General features: G+C 42.0%; 1 protein-coding gene across 4 annotated transcripts in view; it reads right to left on the reverse strand.

The window, feature by feature from the left end:
* The window catches only part of PRDM2 (PR/SET domain 2), a 62,529-nt gene that overhangs the window by 37,679 nt on the left and 12,654 nt on the right, over positions 1 to 12,196 (reverse strand). For 2 of the 4 annotated variants that reach the window (XM_048968070.1, XM_048968071.1), the window contains exons 3-6: positions 9,880 to 9,997; positions 8,708 to 8,811; positions 5,306 to 5,458; positions 328 to 454 (exon numbers count right to left, since the gene is read on the reverse strand). In XM_048968070.1, the coding sequence (XP_048824027.1) occupies positions 328 to 454; positions 5,306 to 5,458; positions 8,708 to 8,811; positions 9,880 to 9,997 (502 nt within the window). Of the gene's footprint in view, position 1; positions 240 to 327; positions 455 to 5,305; positions 5,459 to 8,707; positions 8,812 to 9,879; positions 9,998 to 12,196 lie in introns of those variants that run through there. The other 2 variants (XM_048968074.1, XM_048968072.1) reach the window with 2 other exon arrangements.

Consider the following 12,196-nt stretch of genomic DNA (forward strand, 5'->3'; position numbering starts at 1 on the left):
CCTCCGATCCTCCTTCGCTCCGTCCGTCACCTTCAGAGCTCCCCGCGCTGGATCCGGGGATCGCACGCAGGATCAGACGCAGTTACATAAGGCCACGCGCGGAGCCGCACGACGCATCGCAGCGCCGTGAGGGCGGATATCCGCGCCCAGCTCCGCCCGCCGGTGCCCGAAGCCGCCGAGGGCCGCGGCGGGGCCTGCCGGCGCTCGGCCGGACGGTGAGTTCCCCGCTCGGTGAGGAAGGTCACGGAGGCCGCCGCCCACCCGGCGGAAGCTCGGAGCCGCCCCCGGGCCCGGTCGGAGGCCGGCGGTGCGGCGGGCGGGCCTTACCTTTCTTGGCTTTCGGGGAGTGCCGCCGGCTCCGGGCGCTGGCTCGCTCTTCCTCAATAGCGGCGGCTATCTCCGGGTCGTCCTCCCCATTGTACCACACCAACAGCTCCTCGCCGGGCGCGATTGGCTGCGGGGAGAGAAGAGAGAGGAGCGGAACCAATCAGCGGGCGGCTTGTTGGCGGCGGGCCCCCGCGCGCCGAGGGAGACGTCGACCGCACCCCCTGGCGGCCGGAGGGCGCGCGGCGCAGAGCCCCCAACCCCGCCCCCGTAGAAGCGGGCCCGGCGGCCCTGCAGCTGCCGCGAGGACTTCAGCCCGGGCACCGCGCTACAGCCAAGGGTGGCCTGAGACTATTGCAAGTCTGAAGCCAAAGGGGACTTTTGTATAAGGAACAATAGCAGAATCTGTTCCTTCAGAAGCACTTTTTTTTTTTTTTTTCCAGAAGGCCTTACAGCACTTGACAGAGGCAATGGAATCATAGAATATCTGATAAGAATCATAGAATATCTGATAGCTATCTTTATGTCCTGACACTGCAACAAGAGATGCAAGTGTTGAAGTTATATCGTAACTTATTAAGTTAAGCATTTAGGTTGTAATATAAGCAAAGCCTGCTGTTTGGCTTCCTTAACAGCTCTGCAGGGCTGATGCGATGGTGGTAAATGTGTCTCATAGAACCACAGAATGGTTGGAGCTGGAAGGGACCCTAAAGGCCATCAGGTCCAACCTGCACTGAGCAGGGACACCCACAGCTCCATCAGTGCTCACAGCCCCATCCCGACCTTGGGTGCCTGCACCTCCTCTCTGGGCACTCTGTGCAGTGCCTCACCTCCCTTCTTCCTTATATCCAACCTGAGTCTCCCCTCTTTTAGCAGGAATCCGTTTCCCCATCCCATCTCCACACACCCTGCTGAACAGTCTGTCCCCTTTTGCTTACAGCCCCTTTAGACACACGGGCCGCTCTCAGCTCTCCTGCAGCCTTCTCTCCTCCGTGCTGCACAGCCCCAGCTCTCAGCCTGTCCTCACGTTCCATCAGGGAGCATTGCTGTGGCCCTCTGCTGTACTGAGGACCCCACATTTGTGCTCCAGGTGAGGTCTCACCAGCACACAGAAGAGGGGTACAGTCACCCCCCTCAATCTGCTGGTCACGCTGCTGTTGGTATTTGCACGGTTCCATCTTGCAGCCGGCATAAAGAAGAGTTATCTGATGCAAATGACTTTTCAGCCATATACAAACTCAGAGAAAAGAGCTGGTAAAACTGGGCAATGCAAACACATGATAACAAACGTAATTTGTTAGTTCCGTGGCTGGAACTGACATTCAACTTGATGAATTTAGCTTTGGAGCAACGATGCTAGAATCTAAATTAAGCCCTCTAACCTTGTACTTCTAAAATGAGATACAGCAGACACGTCAAAATTAGACCATCAAAAGAGCTCCATCAGCAGCAACAGGAGGGAGAAGAGGACCGCAGTGACCAAATGCCACTTCTGCAGCCTCCAGCAACACCTCTGACAAGCAGCTTCCTCCATGCTGTCACCTCTAGATCATGTTGTAGCATCAGGTTGGGGCAGCGGTGATAGAAGGCTGAGATAGGCATTTACCTATCTGATCTCACTAGAACATGCACTTTTCACTACTGACTTTGTATTTTACTGCTACTCTGCTCTCTTGCATTTGGATGTGGCCTTACCTCCCCAGCTGTAACCACAGCAGACACTTTGTGGTATTGGTGTTTGGGTCTCTTTTCACTCTGTCTGTTACTATTTTACGCTGTGTTCCCCCAGTTATTGTAAACCTGTCTGACGAAACATCTTTCCATAAACAAATTAATTTCACCTTAATCAAGGACACGATCATAGCTTAACTTATTTAGGAGACTTTTTGAAACTGACTTTTCACTGCAATTTACCGTGTGCAGAATAACACCGTTCATCTAGCTCATTTAATTAGCAGAGACAGGAAGAACTTCTGAAACCCTCTAACCAGTTTAAGCTGTTTCAGTGAAATGTGACAACTCTCATACATGTATGCTGGGGAAAACATATGCAAAACAACCTACAAATATCCTCAGTTCTTCAGTAAAGAGGAAGAGAAGACAGAAGACAAAAATAGTCACTTGTGCTTAGTTCAAAATGTTATCTGAGACCTCATTAGGAGTCCCCAACTTGAAATTTTACCTTACTTTTCATATATGGCAGAGAACAGGGAAATTAAAGCTTACAAATTAAACTTACAAATCAGAACCCCCCAAACAAACACCTGGGGAAAAAATTTACAGCATTTAAAATGCTGCCAGGTAAGGCAGAACAAAATGACATACAAGCCACTAATCTTCTGTTGGGAGTAAATAAAAACTGTGCTGTTTATTTATCACTAAATGGAATTCTCTTGAATTTATGAATTACAAAGAAGATCAGGAAGGGGCCATTTAGGAACACTTTATCAAAACCTGAACATGTGAGCTGTCATTAAATACGTGTTTTCTTCTGTGTCTCTGGTCAATAAGGTGTGATGTGAATCTAAGATTGATATGGACACTGTAAGGACAAATTCATCTCCCACACAGAAAACGAGACAGAAACCAAGTCTTTAAATAAATGGGAGATGTATAAACAACACTTTGTAAAAAAGCAGCAGAAAACAGCACCATTCTTTTCGAGTTTGAAACTGCAGGGGAAATTAACAAGTTATAGGATAGTGAGAGCTGATACAACAGACAATAAATGCCTTCATGCTGCATCTTGCCCAAGAGACCACAAATTTAAAATCACTTCTACATCATCCCCCTACCTCTGCTGTCAGTTTCTCGCAGCTCAGCTTTCAGTTTCTTCACTCTACTGTTAAGAAATTTGCTTACCCTAAATTTGTCACTTCAAAAAGTAACTCTGGGAAGTGCTAGACAATGCCACCCTTTGGCATTTTATATTCTTGGAACAGCTAAGGCAGACAGAATATTGGGGTGATCATCATTACAATTATTAGCATTAATTACTATTAAAGAATAGCCCATTCACGCAGCCAAAAACTTGCTAAATCTTGATGTGATCCAACATGATCCACTGACAATGCCGAGTGTTTAAAGGTGGTGAAAACTGTCCAATTTCATGACAAAATCCCACTTCAAAAACCACAACAAATTCACATGGTCAGAATTTTCCAGACATACCACTTAGAAACACAGAATTATTTAGGTTGGAAAAGACTTCCCAGGTCATCAAGTCCAACCATGACCTCACACTGAGCTGCCCTGTTACCTGTGTGTCAGTGGCTACCGAGGGACAGCAGGGAGCTACCAGCCCATGCACCATGGCTGCAACACTCCTAGGAGCAGCTCGGTCACTGCTGAGCAGTACGAAGCTGGGAGTGCTAATATGAGTGATCTCAGCCTTGCAGGGCTAGCTCAGGTATGTCCAAGCTGTGTTTCTGGAGCTACACACGCAAGGCAGAAACAACTCAGTGATTCTGTAGCAGCACCCAAACCAAAAGCTACTCACAGATGCTTCTGCACTGGTGACAGCTACAGCAACAAGCCTTCACACACTGGCAGCTCAGAGGTAACACTGTTTCTGGTGTCCCTCCAACCAGCATACATCAGCTCCCAGGTGCTAGGCCGTGATTCCAGGATTGGTACTGCTAACACCAACATGAAGCTAAACCGACCGCACAGCGTGCATGGAAAGGCAGAGCACAGAGTGGTTGCTGAAGGAGCAGATAAACACTGCTGAACTCAGGACTGCTCTTTGAAGAAGCCCACTGCATCCCAGAGAAGCTAGATGTTCCATCACACTGCAAGCAATCCCTGATGGATTTGAAACAAAAAAATAAGAAGGAGCCTTATTGGATGCTCCAGCAGTCTTCAGAACAAGCTGCTTGGCAGCATGATCTTGCTGGCAAGATATACTGGGATAAAATTCATCAGGTTGCAAGCTGAAGAAGACAGTCAAAGCAACAAAAGGTATTTCAGATATTGGAGCCAGATATTCGTTATCCTGTCAGCACTGCTCAGCCTTCGTTTAGCAGTACAATTATTTTCCAAAGTGCAGTATTGTCTTTGAGAAAACAGATCTGAAACGTGAACGTGTCTTTATCACAGCTTTGCTGGAAAGATTCAACAAGAGAGAAATGTAAAAAGTGTCAGAGTGACTCCAAAAGCTCACTTAGATAAATGAGTTTGTGTGACTGTGGGCAAAGATCAGGCAATCCATGATGAAATGTCTAGAGCAAAGTAAGCTGGCTACAGGTGAGCCCTGAGAGCACACCCCCAGTGAAAGAGCAGCACAGACAAGCCAGTCTGGCTGATAATATGGAACCTGTACTCAAATGCTATGTCAAAGCTATCAGTAAAGCTCAGAAAATATTTAGAGGCTTTTCCCAATCGAGCTTTACCTAAAATGCAACAGTTCTACATACTTTTATGTTACCCTATGAACTTCAGAACTGACAGAATCAACTCTTCTTAAATGTAGAACAGTTAAATGCCATTGGTCTCACAAGGAAACGTAAGAAACATCCATAGCTTAACAGCAAGGCTGTAAATACACAAAAGCATTCTATAAAGGAACAAAGTTGACCTACACATACTGTTAGCAGATTCTTGGTAAGAGATTTGAATAATAATTCAGAGCTACAACATTCTATCATTATCATACTCTATGACTCTTTATCTATCTAAAACAAATATTTTATCACTCAGGAGATGCAATGCACCAGTCATGCAGTGTACCCTTCCCCAGGTATAGAATTAAGAAAATCTGTTTGTTAGAAGATGGTTATAAGGTTTCTATAAGATGCAAAGACCAGAAATACAAAGCTCAGTACAAAGCATCTCAGTATCAACAGGAATAGAAAAAACATGTTTTATGCAGCCTGCTAGATTTTCACCCATCTAGAATCAATTTTATCAAGCTTTGAGTAGAGGGAAATGAAATATAATGTATTAAGCAAAGCAGTAATTGATTCTTTCCAGACATTGATACCTTTAAACTTTTGTAGTATATGGTCCTGTTGATCTCCAGAGGAAAGAGGTTTTGCTCCTTTCCTGAACGTGCCCAGTTTATATACCGCAGCCAGTTCCCTTTCTTTGGATCCGTTGCATCAACACACATCCACCCCAGGTTTGGGTAATACACCTACAAGAGGAAATCGGCATTTATCCCAAGCAAACTGCTGTTTCTGTTGAAGTGTACGTGCACCAAAAGAAAATATACTGTAAAGCTACACAAAGCAGCAATCATCAACAAAGGACAGAAATAAGGCAAAAAAACACGAGCAGAGCATTTTTTACTGGATAGTTTTGCTGCTGCTTGCATTATTTTCAGACAAATTGGTATAACTGAAACAAACTGAACAACTTTTGGTCGACAAACCCTCCTCTGTCTGAAGGCTTTGGGCTCAAAAGCCAAACTAGTTAACACATTCTATGCTTTGCTTTCAATTTGCCATGCCTGATGGTGCTGGAACAGCTGCCCAGAGGGGCTGTGGATGCCCCGTCCATCCCTGGAGGTGTTCAAGGCCAGGTTGGATGGGGCCCTGGGCAGCCTGGCCTGGCATGAAATGTGGAGGTTGGTGGTCCTGCCTGTGGCAGGGGGTTGGAGACTCACGATCCTCGAGGTCCCTTCCAACCTGGGCCATTCTGTGATTCTGTGGTGTGATTCTCTGGAGTTTATATCTATTGTAAGGCTTGGTGTTATTATATAAATACAGTTGAGTTTTATTTTTGCCATCTGAGGAATCAGGAAAAAGAAATGACAAAGAACTTAGAAGCATTTGATTTATTTGGGAAGGTAAGGGAGGATACACTGTATATTTAATCTTGCTCAGGAGGACTGAAGAAAATCTTAATGTTTCAGAAGTCTTGTGATCAGATCTATGAACTTCTGAATGTCCCCAGGTGCTGTGTAAATCTTTTGTTTCCATTCTTGGTTCAATGTTTTTAATGTTTACTCATGTTCAAGACAGCTTGCATTAAAGCAAAGATACTGGTAGGCCTTCAGTTATTTTCTGCTAAAAGTCAGCTCTTCTTATCTTTCAAGAAATGTTAAATATTTCCCATGTTTCTTCTTATAGTCCAAGTTAGTCTTATAAGAAAAGCTATCAATGGATGTTATACACTTACTTTTTTCCAAATTGAAGAATGTTCAGCAATGAAAGCCATCATTTTTCCATTATTTAAAAACATTTTGTCTCAGAACATTGGCATGTTGAGATACTGTGTATGGTTAGAAGTATTGGGCAGCTCTCAGATTTTCAGAAACAACAAAAAAGTAAAGATATGAATTATTTGATAATGCTGTACTATTTGCTTTTTTTGCTTGTGGTTAAGCCTGCAGACATCAGCTTCCACTAGGAAGAACTCATCTCTTTCCAAGCAAAGAGAAAACTCCTTCCTTACTTAAACCATTCCGGCGTGGATTTCATCAGCTGACTTTTGAAAGAATTCATCAGCACACCCAACCCTTGCAACATGAGAAAGCAAACAGCTTCACAGAAGGAGGTGGTTAAAAAGGAAGGAAACAGCCAAGCAATGCTTTGGGAGAGGTAGTAGATATGGCACGTGTGACAAAGCATGACACAGGATTGCTTTTTGGTCAAGTCACCTCATCTTCTTTGCTGCAAAATCCTGTGTGCTGTGAGAGAGGAAATGGCTTCAGCTCCTCTGTATAACACTGCAACGTCAAATGACTCCTAAAACCCACAGTGAATTACAAATGGACCATCGTTCTGAGCCCTTCACAAGGTGGCATCTCCCTCAGTTTTCAGTCACTTGCCATTGTTTCCCTACCAGTGGCTTTTCTCTGACAGAAAATGAGAATGCCTTCAAGTCAACTGCTCTCCTGAGATACAGCAACCACAGTATTGACACAAAGCTCACCTATTCTAAGTCATGTGGGAGATTGAAATCATTAAAAAAATTGAGATTTTCTTCAGATTAACTTCACTAAAATTAATTAAATTCCTGTGGAAAAGCTTTTCTCCTGGTTGAAAGTCCACACACTGCACTGCTCTCACACACCATCCTTTTACAATCGTATTTTCTAACAGTTAGGATGCTGGGGTGGTTTCAGATATCAACATATGGGAACAACTGTTGCAGTCTCATTTTAGCTGCCTTTTTTTTTTTTTCTAAATTCCCAAATCAGTGTTAAAGCAACACACAACTGCTTTGAAATCTAGAAGGAGATCCTGTTGTTGCCTGCATTGCAAACTATGAGACTGTGTCAGTTTGTTTGCTGCTATCATTTCTCAGCACAATTTTTCCAAAGACATTAAGGTACATCCAGTGAGAACATTGAAAATCAAGAAAAACAACCACAATGTCAGTAATTTACTGGACTGATCCAATCTCACTATGTGCTCGTGTAGCAGATCAAAAGCTGAGATACCTCATGCAGTAGAATTGGTAAAATAAAGCACTAGTTTGATACAGCAAACATTCCACTTTACTTTATGACTTTCCTGGATGTGAATTTGCATTTATGGGAAATTATTCTAGCTCAGTTCCTCTGAGATGGCTTATCACTAAGCTCTGCATAGTTATCCAGTGTTTTATGTAGTTCTCTTTCTGCAGTCCAGAGGCCAGAAGGATGACTGCTATCAATCTCTTTAACCTAAAGATCTGTACATTAGCATGTTCTGAACAGAAATTGCCATGCCAGAGTTCCTCCATCCCTCCTCCTTGACCATGCATTCTGCTAAAGCCACCTGCTGTGTGTAAACCTTCAGAAATAGTGATGTCATCTCTGGGAGTGCTTAGGAATGCCTTATTTAAAGACACTGTAGATAGAGTTTAACTCCAGATTAAGATAAGACACCTACACTCTGAAATCTACATAATATCTGAGGTCTTATGACTATTCAGCTGTCCAGACAGTATTTGCTTTAAGGCAAACCCAAATACAAGCAGCACAAGAAATACTGAAACAGCTGAGAACTTTTATGAAAGCTGCAAAAGCAAAACCAATCCCCAAAACAAAGCTGTTTTTCAAAGAGCTGGATGAGGAGGAACACTGAGATTTCCTTAAGACTTTCCACATCCTTGCAGTTTCCCTCATTTCAATTAGTTGGCAGTACACAGCTGAAGAATTGGACATTACTGCCTGTTCAAGCCAACAAAGCAAAGCTTTCTTTGTAGCAGACTCTTAAAGAAATGAGGGATCCACAGACAGTATGGGAGAAAATTCATACAGCAATCTCAGTTTCAATAGTTTAAAGGTTTGTAATTCAGAATCATTTCTCAACCCAAGTATCTGTAAATAGATTTGCAATGGTAACCACAGATATGCAAGTAGCAACTATTTTATGTCTAAAATCTCTAGAAAGGTAAATACAAAATACTGACCCAGTGACAGACACCTTTTTTATTAACAAGTTTTTCTTACCTCCCACATGTATACATTGCTCTTAACTTGAGATCTTTTCTTCTTGTCACCAACAAAGGGCCCGAATTTCTTCCCTTTTAAAATTGACTTTGTTGCCCAAACACCTGAAAGGATACATATCAGTAATTATAACAAATCCAACTCAGCTGAAGAAAGATCTTCTATTTGCATTTCGTATCTCTTACGATCACTGCATGTGTCTGTCTCAGGCTGTGGTGTGCTCTGCACTATTAAGATCACAACCAGGAAAATGAAGTTCACTATTAGTAATTCAAACAGCCACAGAAGTCCCCAGAACTTCCCCCAGTCACATAAAGCTTAAGCATTTATCTGCTTTCATCCTTTGCTCCAGAGCTACTGTAGCTGTGACGGCAAGAAGTGCCCTCGATTTCTCCTGCATTTCAAGCTCAAGTCAAAATACCATAAGGAATACAAGCCTTCTAACACTTCCCCTCCTACCTCACTCAGTTCCAACACAACACTCTCATTCAGACCATGCCAGATCAGATTCATACTAGAAAATATTAACCTTGCTCCAAGGTTAATTTACTGTTAATTTACACAGTAAATTTACTGTTACCAACAGTAAACCAGGATATTCCTTAATCTACCAAGTTTTAACATCTAATATCCAATCTGCAACTCTGATTTCTAAGGTTCTCCCAGGTTAAACTCTGCTTAAAGAAAAAAAATCAGCATTCTGCATTATTACACAAACAATATAGCAGCCAGTGATATAGTTCCATATAGCAGCTTTCAAGTCTGCACTGAATCATGTAAGAGACTTTTTGTATTGATTGGATAGTGAGACACAGCATTCTGAAGTGAAACAACGGTAAGATAGCAGCAAAAATACAAAACTGAAAGAAGTAAAAGTGCTATAAGTTAAGCAGCCAGTAAAGGAACACACCAGCATCTCCATGACCTAACCTCTTTGCATTCTGGTCCCCCTTTGACCCTGATTTTGATCTTTTAGGAACATAATCTCGATCTGTTAGTAGGCGACCACTACTTCCAATATAAATGGTTTCAGATCAACGCACCAGACATTATTTCTTCTCCATTCATTGCCCAGCATACAAAGGCACCAAATGTTCACAGCATCTGCAGCAAGCAATTTATGTGAGCCATTTTAAAAGCCTTCATTCTCTTTTTACAGTTGTGGCACTCACCAAGCCTTGTCTTGTCAACAGCAGATGGGAAGAGCCTGACATCCTCAGGAAGCCCCCGAAGCACGTGCTCAGGTACATCAGCTAAGGTCTCCACTGCAGCAGGAGGCTCGGTTGTGTTCTGCAAGTTAAAAACCAGAAGGGCCACAACCATTAGCAAAGAAAGAAAGAACAGCATCAGTGCTGATCAACCTGTGCAAGCTGTTGCTGAGAGTTTTTAACCCTACTTTTACTCGTAAGAAAAGTATCCGACTGCTGAAGTTAATGGATGCGACTTCAAACAGTGAGTAAATCTATCTGAAGTGATTTCCCTATTTCTCATAGGCATTTGCCATCTCATTTATTTTCTTTGGTTTCCCTTACAACCAAACTCAAAATTCCCCCATTGGTTACTTGGGAAATACAGAGCTTAAGGCATTTGATTTATCTTATCCACATACAGCACACCTGGCAGCACTGTTCCACTATTCCTAAAGGATGAAAGAAGAAGAATCGCTGTGGCTTTATACCCTGGAAATCATCTATCCATAATGTAATATTTACATAAGTTGATCTTTCAGGATATGGTTTTCATGTGCATTCATGCTTAGTGTTAAAATGCTCATTAATATGGTGATCTAAAACTCATCCACGGACAGAAACACAAATCAACTTTCAATTGCTCTATTTCATCTAATTAGTTATGCCATGAGAAACTACACCAAACAAGTAATTAAGTAACAGAACTGTCACATGCCACACTATGTTGAGACAACATCCACTCAAGCCATTTCCAAATAACATTCCTCCAAATTTCAGACCAAATACGTCAGATAAATCTACCTGCCTTATGACTGTGCTCAAAGAAGTTTGTCATCACACAGTTGTTGGCAGAAGCACTGCCTCCATTTTATCATCTAGCTGTTATCACAAGGAAAATTCCAGTTCCTTATAGTGAAGCATCACAATTATTTTGACTACACAAAGTATTTGTATCTATTTTTAATTCTGTTCCTGATGCCAGACTGTTCTCAGATTAAAACAAAAAACATGAAGTGCATAAACATAGCAGCTCCTTTGTAACCTGTCTGGAAAGTCTTACTCAACTGAAAAACTCGTAAGGGAGGTAGTTAGGTTTTCTTTTTAAAGAATAATGAGAGCTACAAATATATATATATATATATATATATATATATATATATATATATATATACACATACATATATATATATATATACACATACATATATATATATATATACACACATACATATATATATATACACATATATACATACATATACACATATATACATACATATATACATATATACATATATACATATATACATATATACATATATACATATATACATATATACATATATACATATCTTGTTTGCATATTCCAGCTGCATGCTGTGTCTCAAATGCAATCTCTGTCTGCTCCATCCTCTTTGGACCCAGAATGATGAGAAAAGGTGTCACAAACATTTCAGGATACTTTGAGGCAGCAAAGCAATTTCTTCATTATAAGCCTCAGCAAAAAGCCTTCAGTAAAGGTGAATAGAATCACATGGGCTGGACTGGATCCACCTCCCATCTGTGGCACACAGCTCATCTTTATTGAAAGTGACAGTGTTAAGGAAAAGGATGACTTGAAAAACATTGCTGTGTTAATAACAATCCTTTTCATTTTTATGTTTGACTTGAGGTAACTCTCTGCCCTGGAAAAGCACTGTGACCTATCTGGCTATCTGTGACCAACAGCAAGAAAAACATGTTTAGCTATTAAAAGCATGTCTATTAATGGAGAGGTTGGAAATTAGAAGTAGTTGACATCTAAAAACATAGTTAAGGTACAGCTCAAAGCTTGTTTTTGTTATTTTCTATGGTTTTTTTTGTTTTGTTCTTAAATCCTCCAATTCTTTTAAGTGAAAATTGAGATACACTGCAATTTACCCTGCTGTTTCCCCGTGAGCAGCCCAGGTTTGTGCTGTTGTGCTCACAGCGATAGAACTGCTGCCCCAGTTTTGTGTGAGGACATGCTGAAGTTACAGAAGAAAGAGCAGCTCCAAATCCAGAGCACTCATGGCAGGGAGCAGAGCTGCCCATGCAGCCTTCCATTTTACCTTTGTCAATCATTAGCTAAACTTGCACATAAAAGTTCCAACCAGAACACCCATGTATGCCTTGATGCATAAAGGAGAAAAGGATGCAAAGCTTCACTAACAGGAATAACTTGCCCAGAAACACACAAGGGATGGCTTTGGAAATACAGGGCAAAGCTGGAACTTCAGCTACCCACCACACTGAGAGCAACTGCATACACATCAGAAAT

This window comes from Lagopus muta, chromosome 21, assembly GCF_023343835.1.
Source record: "Lagopus muta isolate bLagMut1 chromosome 21, bLagMut1 primary, whole genome shotgun sequence".
NCBI lineage: Eukaryota > Metazoa > Chordata > Aves > Galliformes > Phasianidae > Lagopus > Lagopus muta.